The sequence below is a fragment of the Filicampus tigris genome, chromosome 14 (assembly GCF_054856515.1).
Source record: "Filicampus tigris isolate MCC_2025a chromosome 14, RoL_Ftig_1.0, whole genome shotgun sequence".
Taxonomy (NCBI): domain Eukaryota; kingdom Metazoa; phylum Chordata; class Actinopteri; order Syngnathiformes; family Syngnathidae; genus Filicampus; species Filicampus tigris.
The window spans coordinates 5,583,324-5,609,002 of record NC_141230.1 but is presented as its reverse complement, the minus strand read 5'-3'; the positions used below and the strand labels follow the sequence as shown (position 1 = coordinate 5,609,002).

Genomic DNA, 25,679 nt, shown 5'->3' with positions numbered 1-25,679 from the left:
ACACAGGACAACACCATATTATCATGTAGTGACCCTACAGAATAGCATTTGGAGATTACAAAATAAAAAAAATAATTAAAAAAAAAGATTATTTGCGACTTACCTGGATCTCATACAAATGACCAATGTGGAACTGAACTGTGGGGGTAAAAAACACAAGCAGAACAAATGAATTGGTATTTTCTTGTTCAAAATCAATATTACAAGTTCACCCCATAGACCTCCCATTGGGTACAAATTGCATCCAGCATGGAGGACAGATGGGAGGGGGGGAGCGGGACAGTAGAGTGTATGTGTGTGTGTGTGTGTGTGTGTGTAAATGTGATGTGAAAACGCAGTCAGCATGTGCAGTGTGCATTTGAGGTCTCGCAGCTCTCTTCTTCTGCTCGTCTCCTAGGCAACACCATTTTTTGGGTGTATACGGCAGCAGAGAACAGAATAATTTCCTTACTTCTTATGTTTTCTACATGTCACCTAGGTAGGGAACGCTGCATTGATTCATTTGTTCGTGGCAAATTTGCAATAAATGGTAAGTGGCTAGCAACTTACTTTCAGCCTTGGACAAAGTGCAGAGGTTCGAGTCGATCAAAGCCAGCTGAAAATGCTGCAGAGAAAGGAGGGGGGGGGGGGCATTTAAATTTCAGTCAATCTATTGTTAGGGTACCAACTGCAGTGTTACAAGACCTAAAAGGGTGAAGTTAGACATTGTAGTTGATTGGTATAAAATCAGCGCCCTTTTAAATTTCCATGTTAAAATGTCTGAAAAGTATCAAAATAATGAATTTCAACCACACCACCTTTTTGCACCATGAAGCTAGGGTACCAACCAGGGTGGAATAGGTGGTGGGGGTGGTGGGGGTCTGCGCTGGGGGCAAATACTTCAATCTTCACCTTTTAGAATTTGATGTTTTGAAGAGTACCAGAGTACCATACATGAACTATAGAACTACACCAACATTTGGTCATCTTTAATTAGGGTATCAGCTGCTTAGCTGCAGTAGTTTGGTATCTTAATTAACTCATTCACTGCCAGACATTAGACCGTCTTTTACCCTAACGTTTGAAAATTTTTGGAAAAAAGATATAAATAAATTCCTAGGATTAAATGGCCGGACTGTAAAAAGACAAGTAAATTTGTCAATGGCGATGAATGAGTTAAAGGTCATTGAAAACCTTTCTGTAGCCCTGTAGAACCCCCTTTACAATGCATAACCATAACCACTAAATACAATTCAGAATGTGGTCTTATAATGTCCCATGCTGTCGACTCGTGTGTTTCAAAATCCTCTTGTTCCACACATCGGTCGCCATTGAATGTGCTGTGTTGTGTAGCGCATGGAAATTGTACAGTTTATGGTGTAGCGAGCGGTTTCGCTATATCTACATCACTTCTGGTGGCTTGAGCCACGATTCCTCGAGCTTCCATGAGGTTTGGAAACACTCGGAATGAGTAATTAAAACCTATTTTCTAATCGATCTGTGGTTGACAATTTACAGGAAGTGACCTGTATTAGACCTGCACGATATGTCGTTTGAACATCGCGATTGCTATGTGCGCATGCGCGATAGTCACATCGAAGGACATGCAAAATTTTAACTTTTTTTTTTCTTAGAACACGCAAACTTTTGTTTTGCTTCATAAAAGCAGCAAGCTACTCCATGTACACACAGCCTGTCTCGCTCACCCCCTCCCCTCTTGCCAATCAGTCACCGGCCCCAACCCCTCCACTCTCACAGCCACTGCCGTCTGCTCTGAAAACACAAACAGGCGACATGGAGGAGGAGACGACGGCGGCATAAGTGGCAGTGGATTTAGGCCTTGTCTACACGTAGTCGGGTTTTTTTTAACGTTTTCAAAAACCCCGGCCTTAGTCCACAAAAGAAAATCAACATCGGAAATATGGAAGATTCAGAACAAAAAAAAAACATCCTTTGCCCACAGTGCCTCACCGTTGTTGCTGCAACACGAGGTAATACAACAAACCTGGTTGACCATTTGAATCGCTATCACAAGCCCCTGAATGACTAGTTCAAACTAAGAAGTGGGACCCGAGGTGAAACTTCATCTACTCAAACAATTACAGACGCCTTTGCCAGCATAACACCTTATGATAAGCCCAAACAGTGTCGACAAATTACGGATGCAATAACTTTTCACCTGGCGAAAGACATGGAGCCACTCAACACCATCACGAAAGAGGGGTTTAAAAAAATGGTCCACACGCTCGACAAATGGTATTTTTAATATTTTTGTTATTTGTTTACAACTTTGCTGCAGTTTCACAAAGGTTTTTTTATCTTAATGTTATATTTTTGTAAACAACTTAGGGGCTAGTACACCTGGTTTTTAATTTTTTAACAATTTATATTTTAGTTTAAAGATGTTTATAACTCTGCTGCTGCTTTAGAGGTTTTTATTATCTTTTTTTTTTTTAAATGACTCAAGGGACTAGTGCACCTGCTCTTTCATTTATTTTGTTTAAAATATGTTTAATATTTTGTTGCTGTTTACATTGAAGTGTGAAATACAATGTTAAATGAATAATCTATTATGTTACAAAGACATGGCCTCCGTGATATCTTTGATATACAGGAATCATCATTCACAGATGAACCCCCTTAGTCTGCATTAAACAATATTATATGATTACAATGGTGTCATGATGCATTAATCAAATTATTCCTAAACAAAACTATTCAAGTCACCTGGTGAAAATTCTTCTATTTTTAATATTGCAATATATATCACAAACCCCGCAAAAATCGCAATGTCAGTTTTTTCCAATATCGTGCAGCCCTAACTTGTATGTATTATAAAATCTATTACCAAGGAGAAAATGAATTTTAACAGACTCTGAAAAATGTTTGCACCCTGACCTTTAAGGGTGGTGCAAGAACCACTGGAATCTGTTGTTGCTTGTCAATGGATAAGCACATTCTTGCATTACCAAAAAAAAAACTGTTTAAGGGTACCAAAATAACCCATCGGAACTGAACCAAGTTTTTGGCGAACTACTGTTGGGTTACGAACCACAGTGGTTATAAAACAGTGGAGCTAGACACACTTTAGTCCGTCGTTTCATTTTCACGTTAAAAGCTTTTTAGTATACCACACAAGTTTGCTTACTGGTTGATAGATAATGTTGCCTCCAATAAGAGTACGAATGATCCCAACATTTGGCAGCGCCCTTTTAGGGTACCGACTATTTGACATTTTCATGTTAAGTTAAAAATGTAATCTAATCCAAACCACAGCAATTCTTGTCACCTGTTTTTTGGGATACCATACCAAACACAGTGTTAATACCAAAAAGCGGTCTTTTGATTGGTTAACAATCAATGGCTAAAAATGAATAACTGACCCAATCTAGACCAATTTTTGTCACCCTTCGGTTGAGGAACCAACTACAGTGATGCGATGCTGAAATGGTGCTAAACATACTTCAAACACATTTTTAAAAAGGGCCAAAATATATTAATCAACATTTCTTACGAAAAGTAAATACACCCGAGTTAGCTAATAGCCAGTTTTCATCGGTAGTCCCTTTGCCAGATGTTAATAGACACTTTACAATACAGATACATAACAGACAGACCAAAAGGCATCGTACCATTACTAAAATCACAAATGTCGTTCTAGTTGAATAAAGATCTACAAACACCATTCAACATCTTGTAGAAAGTCTTCCCAAAGGGTGGTAGGAAACTCACGTCACGGTTCACCTGTTTACTGAATTTGCTCATGTGATTTTCACAATCTGAGCCCTAAAGCACTCTGATGTAATTTTCAGTTGACAGCAAGTCAACCACCCCCTGAGAAGGATAAAAAAACTGGGTGGATTGTGCTGTTTACTTGATATTCCACAAATGCAATATTAATTGCAATGCCGTGTTGAGACTAGTGGAGGTGCATATAACATTACTGTAAAGACATTTTTACAAACCAAATCAAACAAATTTTAGATATTTTTGGGCGTGCGGGGGGCACAATTCCATCCATCCGTCCATTATCTTTATTGCCTATCCTCACAAGGGTTGCGGAGTAGGGGTGGGCGATATGGGCAAAAAAAAAAATTTCATTATTTTTTCAAAAAACTCAATAACGATAAAATTCTACAAAAAATATTTTAAATCTGCACTTCACAGACCAATTGTGGATGGACAGCATTTGTGAATAACATCTCTTTTAAATTGCTAAATACAGCTTCTGCAAAACATAATGATATTCTATGACAATATTTAACAATAAAATACAAAACATTGTGTATAGACTTACATTGATTTTGGGGAATATTTATGTCATTTCATTGTCTCTGCTGTTATTCCATAATGATGTGACATTTTGAGCTGCAGTAAGTACTGGTGTACCACTGCCAACTACTAGAGCAATAAGAATGAGAAAAGGGTGTTAACTACAGCAATCAAAATGAGACAAAATGTGTTTGATATGTGACGTAGTGTCACCCAGCGAGAGAAAAAAATGCCGTCGTCATGACAACACCCATTCTCATACATTGGCCACCGTATTCAGAATAAAGTTGAATAACAAAACTAATTTACCGAAAAGTGCATTTTCCCACTCATCTATCACTGATATGTAGACTTGTGACTTTATTCATGTCTGGGTGTATCCTGGCGTCACAGTAATATGCCGTCGTAGTTTACGCAACATGCCTAGGGAATACAGGCTGGTTATGAATGATACGGACAACAAGCGTGTAAACTGAATGTTAACCGATCATCTAGGCTGTCACGTTTGACTTGCTCGCTAAAGTACTTAGTGTGTGTGTGCGTGAGTGCGTTTATATTTGTTGATTCAACTCGGCGACTGTTTTCCGAGTGTGTGTGTGTTTAAGCTTTTGTTTAGCGTGCTTGCGCGGTCGCCAAGTTTTCCTCGTGATCCATATGGCTCGTGGTGCAACAGAATTGCTCGTCTCGTGACCGTTTTAGCACATCTAATAATGTTATTCCCACCGACGTCAGTCTTGTCAACTCCAAACCATTTACAGACTACAGACGACGTGGACTCGCGCCTCGCTATGAATCCCCGCTCGACACTCCTCCATATTTGAAACAGCTCGGCTGCAGTGCGGACTGGTTGACTGGGTCCTGCCCACTGATTCGGCGAATGATTATCACTTGCTCCTCCTCTGCCGTCAATGCACACTGATTCAGCATTTCCTCATACTACAGCCATCGGCTGACTCGCTTTTCAAGGCAGTATTAATACGCAATGTGAAATTACACATTGTGAAAGCAATATTGACGATGATATCGATGACAATATATATCGCTCACCCCTACGCGGGGAGTCTATCCCAGCTGTCAACGGGCAGTAGGCGGGAGACGCCCCGAATTGGTGGCCAGCCAATCGCAGGGCACACAGAGACAAAAAAAACATACGCACTCAAAATCACACCTAGGGGCAATTTAGAGTGTCCAATCAACCTACCATGCATGTTTTTGCAATGTGGGAAGATACCGGAGTACCCGGAGAAAACCCACGTAGGCACGGGGATAAGATACAAACTCTACACAAGAAGGGCCAGATTTGAACACAGGACCATTGCACTGTGAAGCGGACGTGCTAACCAGTCGACCACCATGCCGCCGGCATCAATTCCTCAGACTTTTTAATTTTAGTGTCCCTGCACCAGTTTGTCTTTAAAAAAAAAAAATATATTATTACTGTGTTTTCTTTAAAAATATACATATCTTATTACTGTCACCATTTTATAGATTAAACATACTAAAATACGGTGGGTGCATGCATTATAACTATGTATTTTAGTGTCTTGGACCCGACCACCCACTCAGCACCTAGGAACACATGCGTAAAACTAGGGGTGGGCGATATGACGAAATTAGCTCATTAAGTAGTGTAACGTGTTCACAATCTCATAAAGCCGAAAGATCGTTTGATCGTCTACATGGCACATTCTAAACAGTTTAGTTCCATGGCGGCGCAAAGCCGCTGACGCGTATACCCATCCAACCAATCACAGCACGCACAGTGCACCATACGTGACACTCCCCGCCTCCCTGTTTTTGTTTGTATAGCGGGCAGCAATAGCGGAAAGTCACCACGAAGCAGAGTTGGTCCCGAAATGAAACTCCACATCCACAGTGTCGATTTGGTTTGGCTTTTCCTCGGAGGAGAAAGCGCAAACCAGTTATTTGCAACGTTTGCAGAGACTCGGTTTGGACGTCAGTGAAGACAGCCAAAGCAAACGTAGATCAGACCATTGGTAGCCAGAGGCAGCCGCTAGCTCCAAGCTAACACAACCCACGGTAACACAGTCATTTAACAAGCGCACTCCATATGAAAAAAACAAGCAAGCAGTAACTGAGGCAGTGACTTATTACCTTACTGAAGACATGATGCCCATTAAAACAGTGGAATATGAAGGGTTTAAAAGACTCTTCAAAGTACCAGACCTGCGTTACGAGCTGTGTTTTTATGTTTACATTATGTTAACTTTTATGTTTACATTCTCTGCACATTTTGATAAAAATTGTCACTATTCAAATTAAAACCCGTTCAGAAAGTTTAGCTGTCTTAAAATGTCATTGTTTTTCTTTTAGTTTTATATACACTTTAAATATGTTTTATATGTTTAACATGAGGGGAATGGTCAGAAATGTGCAAATTAGTCTTAAAAAACGATGTAAAAAAAAAAAGAATCATAATAAAATCGTGATCGTGATTTTATTTTTAAAAGATCGTGTTATGATATTTTTGCCATATCGCCCAACCCTATGTAAAACTAACAAAAAGTAATCCAGTTTGATTCCAGTGGCAGTACTTCAACTCCCCCTTGGGTATTCAACCCGTTGTAAACATATTTGAACCAAGTATACAAGAGAGATGGGAGACTTTTGCCCGTAGCATGTGGGCGGAGAAAATCCAACCTACCAAGTCGGGCATGGGGGTACAAGACCGCGTTTGTCGCTGCTCACAGCTTTGATTTTTAGACTTGCATGGCGGCGTGGATACAATGCTCTGGGAGGGCCCATACATGGCCCACATGCCGTAGGCTGCCCATCCCTGCATTAAACAGACAACGCAAGCGTGGTGCTGTATCTGGGTCAGTTGGAGACAAAATAGCTTGTACTGGCTTAATGTTCACACTCAATATTCACATTTCCACTCTGAAATGCAGATATTGAAATACCAAGCATTGTATTCACAATAAGGCCCTACAATATTTCAAGAGGCAGTGACGGCCACATCGACAAGCAACAGCCTGAATGCATGAGGCCCGGCGGCGCCTGGCATGTGTGCACACAAATGCGTGCACGCAGCAGCTTTAAATAAAATGCCTCATAGACTCAAAATATCACTTGTCACAATCAGACATGCACAAAAGTGTTACCTGTTAAGGCGGGTCGTCAGCCTCCTCCTGGAAGCCCTCGCGCATCCTCCTGCGGCTCCCTCCCGTCCTCACCTTCCTCCTCCTTCACACTTTGGCTGATAATGCGGCACTGACTGTTAGCTTGACATTCCACCTCCCTCCTCATATCTTTTGCCTTTCTCTCTCACTCTCCCTTTTGCTCACTGCTGTCTTACTTCCCTTTGCCCCCTCCTCCTCTTCTCGTCTACTCTGGTGTCAGTGATTACTATTCAGCAGACGGCTGCAGTGGTTGGTGCAGCGAGAGAAAGAGATGACACGTAATATTACCTCAAAGCGGCTGCACCCGCTCCAGCGTTATCTCCATTTTACCTAGTTTTTCTTTCAGTTAAAAATAAATTACTCTTCAAACACCATCTTTTCCCAAAGAATAAAATAAACTGTGAACCTTATGCATCGCATTCTTTACATTAACTGTCACAACCACTACTACAAATGGAAACCCATAAGACATAACAAAACACAATGCTGTGAGGAATGCACAGTAACATATCCCGAGACCAAAACCTGAATTACATCTCCATTCCAGAAGCAGAGTACACTGACACATTTTGGATGCAGGTGCACCGTTTAAAAAAAAAAAAAATTTTTACTTTTAAATGGTTCATTCTTGCCAGGATGGCATCCAAGTACTGTGGCCGAAGGCAAAAACCGCAAAGGCTTTCACCGGTCTTGGTGCGATTAACTTTGGCTAACTGGGACTTCTGCCCCCTTTTTGAGCAGCTAGCTCCTTCAGTTAGATGGCAAGCTCTCGTCAGCTTTCAGGCCACCATCTCGAAAACTGAAAAACTCGCAAATTGCCTTTCGGCTTTAAGTGCATCCTGGATTTACCCTGGGTTTTCTTCTTCTCTCACCACCACCAGAAAAAGTACAGCACAATTGCTCTAAAAGCCAAACATGCATACATTATTTGTAGGGGTGTAACAGTACGCTAAATCACTTTTCGGGTCGGTTCATTTTTTTGGAAACTTCGGTATATTTTCGGTACAAAAAAACAGATTTTATTTTTTAAATATTTTTATTTTGAAAAGATGTCAAGTAAACTGTACTTTTTTTTCCCCCAAAAAATAAATAAAAGTGAATCATTCGGGTGATATTCTAAGAAATTATACCAGAATAAAAAATAAACTAACAATGAAGGTCTCTTAATTTTGTAAATTATTACAAACTGACACTGAAATCTTTAAACACTCAGCAGCAACAGCCTAATCCTGAATCCTAATAATTATATGTGATATGTTTCCCAATGCAGTATTTTGAAATAACTGGTAATTTTCTGTGATCTTTTTTCCATTTGTTCCGAATACATATTTTGTGTGTGTGTGTGTGTGTGTGTGTGTGTGTGTGTGTGTATGTATATATATATATATATATATATATATATATATATATATATATATATATATATATATATATATATATATATATATATATATATATATATATATATATATATATATATATATATATGTATGTATTAGGGGTGTAACGGTACGCTAAATCACATTTTGGTTCGGTTCATTTTTTGGAAACTTCGGTTCGGTATATTTTCGGTACAAAAAAACAGATTTTTAAAAAATGTTTATTTTGAAAAGACGACAAGTAAACTGTACTTTTTTTTCGAAAAAATAAAAGCGAACCATTCGGGTGATATTCTAAGAAATTACACCAGAATAAAAAATACACTAACAATAAAGATCTCTTAATTTTGTAAATTATTACAAACTGACACTGAAATCTTTAAACACTCAGCAGCAACAGCCTATGACACATCTAAGTATTCAAGTTAAAGCCAAAGCAAAGTGCCATAACAGAACATATATACACTTTTTGTGATGAAAAAAATACAAACAATAACAGTTACAATTATTGCTAACTATATTAAAACTTTTTATAATGAAAAAAATACAGTAACTTTAAAAGGTCTATGAAATTGTATACACTTTTTAGGCATTGAAATCTTTGAATGTTCAACAGCATATTGTAACGAATTGGGTTATCTGAGTTGTGGTCGGATTTGTGTGTTGCTGAGTTGTGATGTTTCCGAGATTCATGAATGCATCGTGTGGCAAGTGAGTGAAGCAGCGGAGAAAGAAGAGCTCGAGCAGTTGTACTTGGATTAATAAAAACGTGATAATTAAACCAGGTCTGACGGCGTGTTCCTGGAAGACGCTACAATATGATAAATCTTGCTATTTAAGTTTGACGTTTTTGCTACCTCGTCTAAGAAACATTCACAGTCGGCTGATGCCGCCGTGCATGTTAGACGTGCTACCTGCCGACCATCTCATGTAGCAATGTCGCCACACAACTTTCGAACTTAACCACGTACCTTTCCCCATCGGCGATTTTAACAGGAGAGCCAGAATGTTCCCAAACAGGAGACCAAAGTGTACGGGGGGACCTTCGAGCTCTGGCTCTTTTCTGGCTCTCACTGTTGTCCCGCCACTCTCCTCTCCCGCATGCAACAGTCAATAGCGCCCCTGCGTAAGCTCGCGCTAATAAGTGGACCGAACCGAACATGCCATACCGAAACATATTAATACACCCACGTGTACCGTTACACCCCTAATTATTTGATGCTGGCGAAAATTAGACCTAGTAGTAATGTGCTCTGATTTCACTTGATCAATGTTCAAACTCTTGAAAATGTTTTACAAACTCAAAATTTTGTAGGCTGTAGTGTGTTAACTTTAGAGGTTCTACTGTAATAGGGCACAAACTTGTTGCCTCACCTCCCATTTTCTATATTGACAGTTGCTAATGGAGAGGAGTCTCTTTAGTAGAGTACAGTGAGGTCATCAGGCAATATTTATAACATCGTTATCCAGTGTGGTTTTAAATGTTTCCACAGACTGCAGTTGACAACTTTGCATTTGTTCCTGCGGGATCAGTGACAAACTACAGTAGTTGTACTTATAATAAATCAAATACATAAATACAAATAAAGTACAAATAAATCCCTGCGCACTCACTTTGCCCAAAAGCCCATGAAGTAGTCATTCCCTCTTGTTTCCATCCAAAGTATTCATATCCTCTGTGCTGGGCAAGTGGACCATTTGTGTGCATGTGTGTGTGGCGAGAAGGCGAGTGATGTTGGTAATGAGCCAGAACTCAAGAGGGAGGGCTGCATCCAAAGCTGAGCGACGAGATGCAGCACGTGCTAACATGCTTCGCTCAACGAGATGCAGCACGTGCCAACCTGCTTCGCTTGGTAAAGTGCAGCCCAGGCGTTTGCACAGACACATTTCCCTGTGCTAATATATTGATTAGGTTTTTACAGGTAAAGGTACGGCTATGCAGACAAAGCAATTGTAATATTAAGTCTATGTGTTTTGCGTATTTTCTGGTCCGGAGCAAAGCAGAAATGAAGAAGCAGCGTTTTACATCTCACATTTCATCCTGGCACACTTGGTACACGTGTGCTAGACCCAAAATCCAACAATTAAAATGCTCACTATTGAGCTGAGGTTTCTTACTTAATGAAAAGGGTACTCATTAAAGTGTTGTGGAAATTCTTTTAAGTTAGTCCTTTACCGAAATGGCAATGAATGAGTTAAACAACACAAAATCTGTTTTATTATAATGCTCAATCATACTTTAAACGCAGAGCCAAACAATAATAATCTCTCTCTCTAACACACACGCATGCGCACAAATCTAGTTTTTAATAGACTTCAGACCTGATAGAGTGTGAAATCGAAAGCGGGAATTTTATAAGGTTTTATGTGACGCCAAAATTGAAGAGCAGACAATTAAACACTCATCAGAAATGCTGGCATGTGGAGAAATGGGTGTAGATCGATCACATGTATTTTGGAAATGCATGTAGATGAGTTGATGAGTCAGGTTTTGGGATATTTTGTTGCATTTAATCATGATACTATGTATCTTGAGAACTTTCAAGACAATACTATATTGAAGCAGGAGGAATATCTGGCTAAAATAATGCTTGTGGCTGCAATTAAAATTAAACAATTAACAATGAATTGGGGAAGGACGATGCTCCATAAAAGTAACAGTGGCTATTAGGGGTAAAACGTTTTTTGTTTTCGTCCAGTACCGTCTCAGTAAAATGGCGAGTGCAGGAAAAAGCATGGATCTAGGGGGCCCCTATAAAAATCAGCCGTTTGGGAACATTTCGGCTTCCGATTTGAGTATGACGGCGATGGAGTGCGAGCGGTGGAGCGAACAAGAACTGTGTGTAGGCGTTGTTCGACCTCCGTGCGGTATGTTGCAGGTAACACTTCAAGCATGCTAATACATGTAAGGCGGCATCACCCCGATACAGTTACTGGGGGTAGAAAACAGACAGAAACCCGCTCAACACCAACAACTTAACCCCGCTACTTTTAAGCAACCTGGAGAAGTGAAAGCAGACAGAGCCAAAAATATTAGTTATTCCTGAAGCAATCAGCATTTACATAGCAACATCTATGCGCCTATATGCTTTAGTCTAGGAGCCGGGCTTCAAACGTTTATTAAACATGCTGGAGCCCCGTTACAATGTTCCATCACAGGCGCATATTAGCAAGACCGTGGTCCCTGTCATATGCAATCGCACAAGAGCCATGGTGGAACATGAGCTGTCCCATGCTGCTCTTATAATGAAGTTAAAGTTACTTGTTGGCAAGTGCTACCTGACTTTATCTGCAACCTCATTCTATCATACAAGAAAGGGTGTTTTCCTGTGTTTATATATTTTTTAATCATCATCATCATCATCATTATTATCATTTATGAACAACCCTAATGCGCAAGTTTTTATTCTATTTTGTGCTTTCATAACAGGGAATGTTTTTTGCTTTATAGCAAATTGAATTGTAGCTTGCTCTCTGTTAAGACTACATTTAAAAAAAAAAAAAACATGACTTTTGTGAACCGTTACACCCCAGGGGATATGTACAATGGAAAGACTAATGCACACTGACACTCAGAGAACCACAAATGAATAGGGGAGAAATGGACGATTCGTGGATAAACTCTATTGACAGATTGCTGATGCCCAGGATTGTATTTTGTTTTATTGTTATTATCAATATGATTTATGTACTCTTTGGTGTTGTATTGTTGTTTATGCAAATGTTTGAAAAGTAATAAAACGGCAAATGGACAAACAAAATCAACAACAATTGAGGATCTCAAAAACACGTGAAAATCACAAATTTGACACAAATCTCAAAAGGTTATGCCTCCGTGCCCTTGACCATCCAATCACAAAGTAATAATGTACTTTTTTCTTTTTGTCTGAGTGTTTTATTTACGTCATAAAAAAAGAACTAGCTACAGCATGTGTCTCATTTAATTTTTACATCCCTTTAACTCAAAATAGCTTTCATCACTCAGCGTATTTGCGTGATCTTCCAGCCACGCACATTCAGCCAATTACAAATACAACCAGCAGGCTGGTGTGTTGACCCAACTAACAAAGAAATAGCTTAGTTGTTGACAGACACACAAAACGTTTGCTAAATATGAGATATGAGGATATGAGATATACCGCTCTCATACCGAACGCGGGTTGAGGTATTCACATGACGCGATTTCATAAAGTCAATACAGTTTCTGAATCTGTACAGTTACACTGGAGCCAAACTGCTTTGAGGATGTGCTTACTACATCACATAGGCGCTAGGTAAAAAGTGGACAAACAATGTAGCAGGAAAGTCATCATTGCGGTCTGAGGGCACAGAGAACTGTACAACACAGCCAGCTTCCAATACGAGGCAAAAAGGAGCAGGCGTAGGCTACTTGGCGTAACTGGTAAATAAGTGTGTGGACTCGTTTACAGCTGTTGAATCAAGATAGCAAAAGTTTTCGCAAAAGTCCTGGCCACATGAATGACTGTTGTTGTTCATGCATTTCTTTTTCATTACCAAAGAAGGAGAAGATGTAAACATGTAGGCATGTTGGCACGGTGAGTGAAAGCAGGAATAAATTTGTTGTCTCCGGTGCACACAGGATCAAATACTTTAGGGCAAAAAAGTTGAGAAGATGTGAGCTATATAGTCAATGACATTAGCCTTTTGTTCTATCAAGTCAAAGACCCTGACAAGCCAGCTAGTCAATTGCCTCAAAGAAGAACAGCACACAACATGAATCTGTTATAGAGCTGAATGATTTATCATTTTTGGATCGAAATCATGATTCAGACAACGTGATCATGTGACCGCCAACGCTGCATTTTTTTTGTAGCATTCCTGACTGACCTAGAACATGTTTTATTTATTTATTTATTTTTACACATACAAGCTGTCTCCCTCTCCCGCCAAACTAAGATGCATGCTATTCATGACAAGTCACACACACAAATCAGCTCCGAGCTGGTTCAAGAAAATCCTTTAAAAAAATGCCCATCCTCCTTATTTTGGCGGCGGCTCGCAAGGGTAGAATGCGAGGTGCTTGTCTACCTATCTCCACAACAAGGCACATACATCTACGCGCTTGCTTGCTGCTACGGCTAAACATTATCATCCCCCGGTGCAGATCCTCTCCTCTAAGTAACTACTCCTCATTCGTTCAAGGTCACAAAGACATTCGCTAACATCTTGCTCAAGTTTTCTTGAAACGCCCAGTTTGTTCATTCCTTTCTCGGGGCATTGGACAATTTCACATTTTATCAGCAGAGGGGGCCTTCCTTATCCTTGTAATGCATTTTAATTGTGACTTGCTGTATAATGTGGAACAATTTACATTTAATAAGGCTCATTTAATCAGGCTTACTTGCTAATTACTGTTCAAAATTTCCTTGCGACAATAGTGTGCGACCATTAAAACTGCTGGCCTGGAACCACATTAAAGCGAAGGGCAACCAGCTATGAACAGCAAATTAACATGTTCATCATATAATGTCTAGAGAGATATTAATAGAAGAGTATAAGCAAGCACACATTATCAAAACCCAGAAATTAAACAGTTATGTCAGCCAGGACGAAGAGTGTGTTATACTTAAATAGGGATGTAACGATTAATCGAAAATCAATTAAAATCCATTTAACCCGGTTAATCGAATAATTGGTTCCAATTAAGATTAATCAAACTCTGATATATCAGCACTCACAAGCCCTATGGCGCACAGAGACAAGCACGCTAGCAATTTAAAAAAAAAAAAAAAATCTAATCTAATAAAAATATCGGGAACTGAAAATCGAATCGAAGCTTGAGTGAATCGTTACAGCCCTATTGTTGTATATCAATTATTTAGAATATTGGCTATAATTTCTAACATCAGCTTCTGTATCGGTATCGAGGTACAGTATGCAGGTATAGTATCGAAGTCAAATTTTTTGTACAGCAATAAAACTACTCCAAACCTGCCCCAACTGCATTTAAATAATCTAAGTCCAAGATGACAATGGCGTAATTTTTTTTTTTAGTCAAATTGTAAACTTGCTGATCCAGACTCAATACAAAGTCAAATGGTGTCGAGTGCCAAGTCCAAATAGTGACTCCTAAATCCTACGCACATACTGCAGCTGTCCATTGTCTTGGATGACTGGTGACTTTGCTTTGCTGCTTTTTGTGTCTGGAGGAGAAAATGAGGCCTGAGATCACATAGCAGGTAGTTCCCGACGGGATCCATCTAGACAGCTCTCATTGAGCGTCTGGACATCTCGCTACTCAGTTGTCAGAGGAAGGTCACAGAGGGGCTTCCCTCAGATAGACGAGACAGGTGATCAAACGACCTTTGTTCATCTGGGAGGTGTGATGAGGTTGGACAAAGGTCTCTGGGACTGCACTCCAGGTCTCCATGTTTTTAATCACATAACCAGACATGCAAATGTATAGACAAAAAAATTCCACACATTTCTATATAAGGGCAACAATTCTCAAATGTTGGCGGTTTGCAGCAAGGATAGAAAAAATTATGTATAAATATAAGACAGCGGCTATACCTTTAAGCTGGACTCGTGGTCTGTGTTGACTTTAAACATGAGTCCCAGTCGCAGGTGAATCTCTTTAACTCGGGAGAAACTGGGGTCAATGTAAAGCACCTCCTGAAATGCCTTGATTGCCCTGCAAAAGATGATGCATGTTGATTAAGAACTGGTAAACATGTCGCATGATCACATTTGCATACCGATGATACAAGGGCCAAAACATACACGTCATGGCAGGGTTTTTCCTGCGTTCAACATTGCGAAGCAGCAGCCTTCAGCTAATTTTGTGCCGCCCCCAGCCAGAAAAATTGGTATCGCTTAACACAGCGTAAAGCTCCAGTTGTGTTGATTGAGTGACTGATGTCCCTTCAAGTCCCTCTGAGGCAACTATGTAATTTAAGAGCAATTACAGCGTTGCACCACTATATCAACAGCAGTGCACCGGAAAGACCTGAAACAACTACCGAAGAACAAACAGATTGAATTGTGTTTTTTCCCGGCTAGTTGGTGCTATCGGAGTCTTGATTTTCGGATAGTACAAACAGGTAAATATTGCCTGTTCGGCTTTTTTTTTGCATCCAAGCATGACATTTTTAAAAAATGTTTCATTCGTGTCAGAGTAACATTTATCATTTTTAGCGTTGCAGATATGGCAGGCAAAATCAGCCACAACTTTAAAAAACAACCTAACAAGAAGGAAAGTCAAGAGTCTTGGTGAAAAATAGCAGCGAAATTAACGGAACATGTGGGAAAAATGTCATAATTCATGGCGGTGACAAGGTTGAAATTTGTGTCAGGTCTGAAGTAGCTCACAAGGGATTTGTGTTAACGAGGTTCAGAATGCAGGAGAGGACGAGTCGGCGAGGCGAGGGTTAGGAGCATAACAACACAAAGCCAATGTGCACGTGATTGTAACATTTTTTTTATTCCTCTTTCCAGATCTTCTCAAAAACAAAGACTGTGGCTTTGACAAGCAGTGGCTGAATCAATTTACCTGGTTCAGGCAGACTGAGGAAGGCATGCAGTTTTATTTATGCCAAAAGCACTGTGCTCCAACACAGCAGGCAATTGTTGCCTCTCTAGTGAGACAGCCATCAAACAACTACAGGCTGGACACCAAAAGACACGAGGTGACGGCCATTTGCAAAGCAGCAGAAGAGAAGAAGCATATTAAAGATGGTAGTACCTATAAACACTCAACTAATAAAGTTACCAAAACTAAAATAATATACCGTATTTTTCGGGCTATAAGCCGCACCCACTCTATTCTTAAAACATTTTGAAAAAAATAAATAAATAAATTTAAAAAGAAAAAAGACAAAAGAAAAAAAATAAGATGCACCTTTATATAAGCCGCACCTATCTATGTTGAAAACTTTTAGATTTACTGCATTTACAGAATGATTATGAACTGTAAATGTACATGTGTGTACCTGGGCAGATTCTTTCCTAACAGTGCCTTTTAACACTGCAGCAACGTTGCTGATTAAAACAGAAGAGAACCAAGAGAAAATAAATAGTACTTATCGTCATTTCACTGCCGACTGCCGCTCCAGTTTGTCAGCTAATGTCCACCAGACTCCACCATCTATTGTTCTACTACATCCTACATATGCACCTTTCTTGTTTTGTGTTAAGTCAGCCAATCTAACACATGACGTGCTAAATCAACAATAGCATTTCACATCAAAACAGAACAGACGTAACATCAGCCAATCGCATTCATGTGCACTTCAGGGACCTCTAGGAAAACATAAAATCAAAGCATTATAGCACCTAATGCAATAACCTAGTCTATGGCGCACTCGCCTGTTGAACTCCTCCACCTGCAGTCACATCCAATTAATGGGAAATGTATTGTATTGAATTGTACTGTCATTCCGGTTAGAGCGCCCCGAGCGGTGGAAGAAAAATGCACAGAATAGCCGCACCGGACTATAAGCCGCACGGCTCAAAATCTAGGAAAAAAAGCTGCGGCCTATCGTCTGGAAAATACGGTAGTTAAGATTGCAATTGTTTGTTTTTTTTTTAAGGACGACATGATAGTCATATTTTTATTGGAACTCCTAACTTTAAGTGCGTTCCCTATAAAAGAAAGTGAGTCCGTTGAATTTACGGAATACATGCATGTCATGGTGCATGGTCATGATGGTGCCACCTGTCCCTCAATTTGAGCCAGGAGAAACCCTGCATGGTTAATGCCCGAATTAGGTGTGCAATTATCAGGTATCAATAGATGACGTGGAGGCAAAGCAAGGAGGTAGCGGTGTTATGTTTTGGGCTGGAAAAATGAAGCGGCTTAAAGTTGTCAAAATGACCTCTGCAAAATATGAAGCGTTTCTAACCGACCACTTCCTGTCATGTTATAAAAACAACAGCGAATATGTTTTTGGGTTCAAATTGCTTTTTGTCATGATCTCCGTGCAGTGCCAGGAAAACGGCAGTTCTTATAGAGTTCTTAACAACCCTTTTGTTTGTTTGTTTTTTTACTGTTGTGCATAATTTGGAACATTTTGAATAATTGGCAGAAAAATACTGTTGACATCATGGGTGGTTTTGATACTGTATTTAAAAAAAAACAAGCCTCCAGGTTATTATAGAGCAATGTTGTTGATTAACAAATGTCTTCAGTGTAAATTGTATCGGCCATTTGGGAAAATGAACAAATACTGGATACGCATAATCATTTTGAACACAGTGTAGGTATCAAGACCTCATGATGTCAGCATTGTCTGTCTGGGTAAGTGCCAGGATTTAAGGGCCAAATCTCTGAGGCGAGAGGCTTATACCAATGCTATGATATGCTGATGTAATATGAAGACTGGGAGATTGATCAACAAGCTGTCACCCATTTTAAACACAGAGATCCGGCATTTATCTTCCTGTACTAGGAGAGTACTATGTGTACTCTTTCATAATTGCAATCATCTTATAATTAGGGATGCTCCGATCGATCGGGCACCGATCATGATCGGATGATTTTCGTGAAAAATTACGTGATCGGAACATTCGATCAAAGCCTTTTATTGCCGATCAAAACATCCAATCACCCGTAGCTCATGCTTGGCTGCCGCGGGACAAAATGGCAAAAAAAGTTGATTTGTTTAATACGCAACGACGTCCCTCCATCCAACAGCATCACTCGCGCCGCCCTGCACGCAACCGTGCCCGCCCGCGCGAGCTACATTGAGCTTTGATCGAATATTCTGCCCACCGCAGTTGGTGTGAACATAGTATTGTCTGCTCTGTGTGTGGAGTTTGCGTCTTGTAATACTGTATATGCCGTGAAAAGGTACCTCGCGCAGGGAGCCTGGCCAAAAGTTTCAACACAACCAAATTAATCCGACATTTGAAGAACAAGCAAATAGGACACTATGGTGAGTTTACGAGGCTCACTGCATTGAATAAAGTCAAGGCGGACACAGCGCAGTATAAGTGGCATTATTGCCACAGGGAGACGCATTGTAGGTCACTTGTGGGCAACAGACCCACTATATCATTTTATAATTCACAAAATGATTAACAGTGACTTTTTTTCTCGTCGACAAATGCACAAGATAGTTTGTCTATGTACAAGACAATAAAGTTCCTGAGTCGTTTCAATCTAGGAACTCGTTGAATAGTTTATTCAAGTGAAGCCTGCATGTGACTATTTTTTCTACTTTGATTATATTCTGAACAGGGATGGGAATTTCGACTAATTTGAAAGTCGACTAGTCTCAAATTTTATTTGCGACCCGACTAGTCTATAAGCAAGAAAACTTGAAATTTAATACATATTGAATTCAAAGTGTAAAATGCAAATGTTTTGTGTATTTACAGTAGGGGCTATTTTAGCCCAAACATTCAGGACAGTTTGTCAATTTCAATTCTATTGATGTAACAACAACTGACTGAATAAAAGTGAACAATTGAAAGAGAAATACATTTCTGATACATGAATTATGAATAACGTAATGAGTAATGGTACCGACTCCCAGTCCAGCAGGGTCTCATTCGCCATATGTTAGGTGCATTATCATGCACACAGGCGACGGCTTTATTTTCTAGTGCCCACGTACCCATCACACACCGCAGGAGAGCAGCCAAGTTTTCAGCTGTGTGTCTTTCCTCCAAGGCGCATGAAGCACACACCTGCGGAAATGTCCTTCGTCCACATACGTTATACACGTTATAGTCATGTAAGATTCGGTGGCTATGGACGTCCATCCGTCTGTAGTTAAGGCATTGGCCACATAGCCGACCCGCTCAAACGCTCGTAGTATCTACTCTTTCATTATTTATTTTTTTTAAAATTTGTCTTTATTGAACATTTACACCAGTTTTACAAACACTATATATCCGACAATATTTTTCTTTTTTATGATATAATCCCCCACCCAAACCAGCGAAAAGGTAAAATTAAGTAAATTGAAAATAGAAATAAAGGATTTAAAATAAAAAAATAAACTAGTAAATCAATAAATAAAATACTAATAAAATTTAAAGTGAAGGAAGACAAAACGTGTTATTTCCATCCTCTTACATTTCAATAAGTTTCTTCAGCTCTTGCCAATGAATGCCAATGGAAGGACACCCCCAGAACACATGATAATGGTCTGCTTTTCCTGTGCCACATAATCTCCAACATTTTGTATCATGATATTTTGTCTGTGACTGTGTCCTGAAAAAAATCTTACAACATTTTCCCACCCGTGTTCCCTCCAAGATAAAGATTAAGTTGTACTCCACTGCTGTTTATTTATCTCTTCCCATTGCTTCTCTCTCCCACTTCTCCTTTATATACACTGTATCATTCCCCTTTAATTCTTCAACTCCCGTATAAAGTCTGGAAATGAGATGTGTCCCCAGAGTAGACTTCTGTGCTGAAGTGAGCATTCCAACAATGTTGGACCCCCTCCCCTCCAAGGTTGCCCCCCTTATTTGAGTCAGATAATGCCGCATTTGCAAGTATCTGAAATGATCTCGATTTGAGAACCCATATTGCTCTTTCAACTCTTGAAAACGTTTTATGTTTTCCTTATTTAAGAGTTCCCAAAATATTGTAGGTCCCCTTTTCCAATTTTTAGAACTCCCATTCTGTTAGGAATAAATTCAGATCATACCCAATCTATCTTTGAATCTTACTTTGGGTTTTCAAATTGTTTCTGGTCAGGTTTTCAGACCAAATGTTGAGTGATAAATTCAGCCATGGGTTTGAACCTTCCTTAATATGTTTTCTCAAGTCCATGTCCACTATTATAGCTTGTATAGAGATACCATCGGTTGTGCTTTCTTCAATATCTTTCCATCTAGCTGAGTAAGAGGGATCGCTCACATTTAATAATATCTTTAATTGAGCCACCTGATGGTAGCTCTCTAAGCATGGGGGTCCCAGTCCTCCTTTATTTTTAGGTAACTGCAACGTTCTGTACCTCATTCTCTGTCTCCGCCCCTGCCAGACAAATCTTGAAATCATTTTATCCCACTCCCTAAATTCCCCTCCTGTTACCTCCACTGGCAGACTCTGAAACAGGTACAGAAGCCTCTGTAGTATATTCATTTTAATCACCTGTACTCTTTGCGATATGGTCATATAGGGTATCAGATTCCATCTGGAAATATCCAATTTAATTTCTGTAATCAGCAGATCAAAGTTAATGGCTTTCAATTGTCCTAAATTTCAGGGAAGATTTACTCCCAGATATTTGACTGCTTCTGAGTCCAATTTTATCTCATAATTGTCCATAATCTCCTGGGATTGGTCTATAATTGAAAGTGATGACCTGGGTTTTTTGTATATTAATTTTATACCCTGAAAAATGCCCATAATCCATAAGGGTTGACATGAGTGCAGGAAAGGATGTGTCTGGGCTGGATAAGTATAATAATACATCGTCTGCAAAAAGAGCTATTTTTTGTACCCCTCCCCCCATAGCAATACCAGTTATATTCTCATTTAGTTTTATCCAACTACTAAAGCGGTTCTAGAAAAATTGCAAAGAGTAAAGGACTCGCTGCGCATCCTTGTTGACATCCTCGTTCCAGTGTAATAAAGTTCGACAGACTCCCATTAACCCTAATCCTGGCTGTAGGTGTATTGTACAAGGCCTGTATGGTCTAAATAAAGCTCCTGTGGAACCGAAACCTTTCCAGCACTTTATATAGGAAATCCCACCGGACCGAATCAAATGCTTTTTCCGCGTCTATTCCTACCACTATTGCCTCCATCCGATTTTGTATCATATGGTGCAGCACGTGGAGGGTGAGCCTGATATTATCCTACGTCTGTCTCCGTTTTATAAATCACGTCTGGTCCAACTGGATTATGCCTGGCAAAATTATTTCTAGACGTCTGGCTAGGATGGCTGTGAACAATCGCTAATCTTGTTTAAGAACACTGATGGCTCATGGAGCTAGAGCATTCCTTTTCCTCTTTTCCCTCCTTCGGAATCACCGATATAATAGCTTCTCTCCATGAGTAAGGAATTTCTCCCTCCTTTAACACCCAGTTAAATGTTTTGTGTAAAAGTGGTATCAATGTTACCCTCAGCGATTTATACCACACTTCGGTATATCCATCAGTTTCGGGGGATTTGTTAGGTTTAAGATTAGAAATTGCTCTGTTTATTTCCTCAACTGTTATTTCAGCCATCAAAGACTCATTCTCTTCTCTTGTTACTTGGGGTAAATTTAATTTTTCAAAAAACTGGTCCATCTGGAGTTCATTACATGCTTTTGATTGAGCATATAGATTCGTATAATAACTTAAGCTTTTTTGTGTTTCCTTAGTTTTAGTCACCATTGACCTTTTTAGTGGGTCTCTTATTTTGTAGATTGAGTTTTTCGCCTCCTGTTTTTTTAAATTTATATGCCAAGCATTTTGTTGACTTACCTCCTACTTCATAATAGCTTTGTTTTATAAATACCTTTTTTTGAATCTCCTGCATATATATGTCATTTATCTCCTCTCTTTTTTTTTAAATGTCTTCATTTGTGCTCTCCTCCAAATTCTCCTTATGCTCACGTTCTAATTGTTTTAAATCAGTGTTCAGAGTATCGAGTTTTAACTGCCTTAACTTTTTAAGATATGCTGATTTAGCTATTAACTTCCCTCTCAAAACAGCCTTACATGCATCAGTCTCCAGATTGGTTTTTTTTCTCACTTTCCAGGCGAAATGTTAGATAAAGACTGTGGTCTGAAAGATCCATACCCCGATATCACATTTTTCGACTCGATACATATCCTGAGCATACATCACGAAGTAATCAATCCTTGAGTATGTATTATGTGGTGATGAATAATAAGTGTAGTCCTTATTGGACTACACTTCCATACATCCACCATTCCCATTTCACATAATAGACCCTTTATTTTTTTTTGCTAGTCATATTTTTATGTATTGCTTTTCCAGAGGAGTCTAACTGTGGGTGTAGTCTTTGGTTCAAATCACCCCCAGCAATCGGAGTACCCTCTGCCTGTGATGTCATCAAATCAAACATCTGTCTGTAAAAATTCCACCCTTAGCCTGGTGGAGCATATCGTCGCTGTCATGTGAAAAACAATTCTCAATTTTTTTTAATTTTCTTATTTTTACCTGAATCATGTTTCCGCGTTACAGAAATCACATTAAAGTGAAAATGAAAAGTTTCCAAAATTGGAGATAAGTGTTTTTCACAGGACAGCGACGATATATAGTATATATTCTTTCATTTGGTTATGGCTACTCTCGAGTTGGGGCGTTTTGTTTTGCGACCTACTCAAGCTCGATATACAGCATAATTTTTTTTTCTAACCGTTTGCCCTCAACAAAAGAAAGCGGCAGCATATCGCGTCATTTTACAAATTGGGTAATCTTTGCTGTGCGGTGAGCATCGCAGCGCGTGGCTGGAACAAACGCTCTCATGCTTGTCTGACTCGCCCCGCCGCCATCAACCTGCAGGTTCACATCGAGATTTACTTTGGATGTGGTTTCTCATCGCGCCGAGAGAGTGGTTGTAAGCGAGTTTATGCTTACAAAGCCTACAGACGACCTTGTTGTCATCTGCTGCATCAAAATACTGCCAAACGGTGCCGTTGTTTTTCGTGGTAGCTTTGACAGAATTTACTTTTCTTCCCCAAACTTAGTGTCCCCGCCCCCTACTATGTATGCCTGTGGGCGGGGAGCAATTCTCTCTCTTGGTGCTCAGCTTGTTCACAGAGGCCGAGGCGTGAGGAACAAGATGCGTGATTTCCTAATGCAGCGTTTAACCGACTAGTAAAATACTTAACGTTTAATAAATCGTAGACGGTTAAACGGATAAACAACTAGTCGCACACATCCCTAACTCTGAACCCTGCAATGTTTAGGTGGCATGTTATTTATTTGATTTAGAGGTGGATGGAGAAGAAGGAGTGGAGGGAGAAAAAGGCAAAGATAACTGCTGGCGCACAGACACGATTGGGACACTGCGCATGCTCAACCGCAAAGAATGCTGGTCTATGAACCACCGCAAATACACAAGCAGAGGTAAACAAGCTCAGAGACGCATACATATACACACATATGTATGTATGTATGTATGTATGTATGTATGTATGTATGTATGTATGTATGTATGTATGTATGTATGTATATATATATATATATATATATATATATATATATATATATATATATATATATATATACACACACATATATACATATATACATATGTGTGTATACATATATATATATACATATATACATACATATATACATATATATATACATATATATATATATATACATATATATACACATGTGTGTATACATATATATACATACATACATACATACATACATACATACATACGCACACATACATACATACATATATATTAGTCTTGTCAGAAGTATAGATACTTCGAAAAGTATCAATACTTACACGCCGTATCCAAATACCATATTGATATGTCATGGTATTGATACTAACCGCGCGCACTTTGCAAGAAGCGCAGCCTTCCCGGCAGAGAGCCAATGGCAGTCAGGAGAGTGGGGCTGCGAAGATTAGCCGACTAATCACGATGCAAAATCATCGACAATTGATTTTACAAGTGGACGCGTTGTTTATTTATATATTTAAATGTTTGCCACTGTGTTTTTCTCTTGAAAATGCCTCGTCTCCCGCTGGCTTTCTGCAATGTACATGCGCAGTAGTGGTAATCCGGGTCATCCGTGATGTAAAACAGAAGCATTGTGAGTAATTCGTGTCATACCAAAGTCTTTTTAGCATTAGCAGCAGAGTCCTGTTTTGCGTTTGTTTTCAGTGATTTTTGAGGACCCCCACCCCAAAGCATCTCAATAGGCGTCAATTATATTTGTATTTTTGGGCCGGCGCAGTCCCGATGTCCAGAGCTGGGCATTTTACTAAAGATTGGGCATCTGATATTCGTCATCTGTCTGCAGCGTGGTTATACTTCCATCTTGTGTCATTCGCCTTTTTTTCCGGGGAAGAAAAAATAGTACGCGCCTATCGGCTGGTCCGCCTCAGATTTTAACCGGCTTCCGTCAGTGTTCAAAAAACGTTCCTAAAAAAAAAAAAAAAATGGCCCCACCCGCCCCCACGCGCCTTTCATGTGCACCGTGTACCACAATCTGCGCTCCGCTTGTCTGACTGGAATCTAGAAATGTTGTGTGCCGATGAGCTGCTTGTCTGACAGAGAGCCTTTCACCACAACACACTGCTTATATAGAGCTCTCACCTTGCACTGTTTGTTCGTGATTGGTGGCCCTCATCAGAGAATCACCATCCAATCAGTACGCTGGTGGGAAGGCTCCTGCACACAGTGCGCACTGATTGGATGGTCGATTGTACACCGAGGGCCACCAATTACGAACAAGCAATGCAAGTGAGAGGTCTATATAAGCAGCGTGTAAGTGCTCCCAGTCAGACAACCGCCTCATCAACGGCACACAACATTTCCAGATTCCAGTCAGACAAGAGGAACGCTCATTGAATTTGAACAAATTTGAACAGAAAGATTGACTCACGGCCGATATTTGAACAGAAAAAGTGACTCTCAGCATCATGGAAGCCTGTCTACAGCCTGGTTCATCACTCAAATCTGTCCCCCAAGCAACAACAGCTCACTATTGTTCCTCGCCTCGCTCGCTGCAGCCATCGAAGCCTTGCCACAAAAAATAGACTAAAGACGGACTGCAGATGAAAGACGGATTAAATACATGGGCTTCCGACTATGCTTAGTTCATCTATTCATATTTTTTTCCCACCATATGTCAACTGTCAGCAAACTGGAGTCTGTCAAAGGCGGATAGACGGACCGGACCGTCACATAGACGGAATGCCCCAGACGGAATGACCAGCTCTGCCTATTTCCTGCGAATAGGAATAGCAGCAACTGTATTGCAAATCTAAAGCACAA

General features: G+C 39.8%; 1 protein-coding gene across 3 annotated transcripts in view; it reads right to left on the bottom strand.

Moving 5' to 3' along the window:
• Nucleotides 1–25,679, bottom strand: part of kdm6a (lysine (K)-specific demethylase 6A) — a 75,105-nt gene that overhangs the window by 33,211 nt on the left and 16,215 nt on the right. For 2 of the 3 annotated variants that reach the window (XM_086050862.1, XM_086050863.1), the window contains exons 6-8: nt 15,308–15,428; nt 550–604; nt 104–138 (exon numbers count right to left, since the gene is read on the bottom strand). In XM_086050862.1, the coding sequence (XP_085906988.1) occupies nt 104–138; nt 550–604; nt 15,308–15,428 (211 nt within the window). Of the gene's footprint in view, nt 1–103; nt 139–549; nt 605–7,376; nt 8,613–15,307; nt 15,429–25,679 lie in introns of those variants that run through there. The other variant, XM_086050864.1, reaches the window with a different exon arrangement.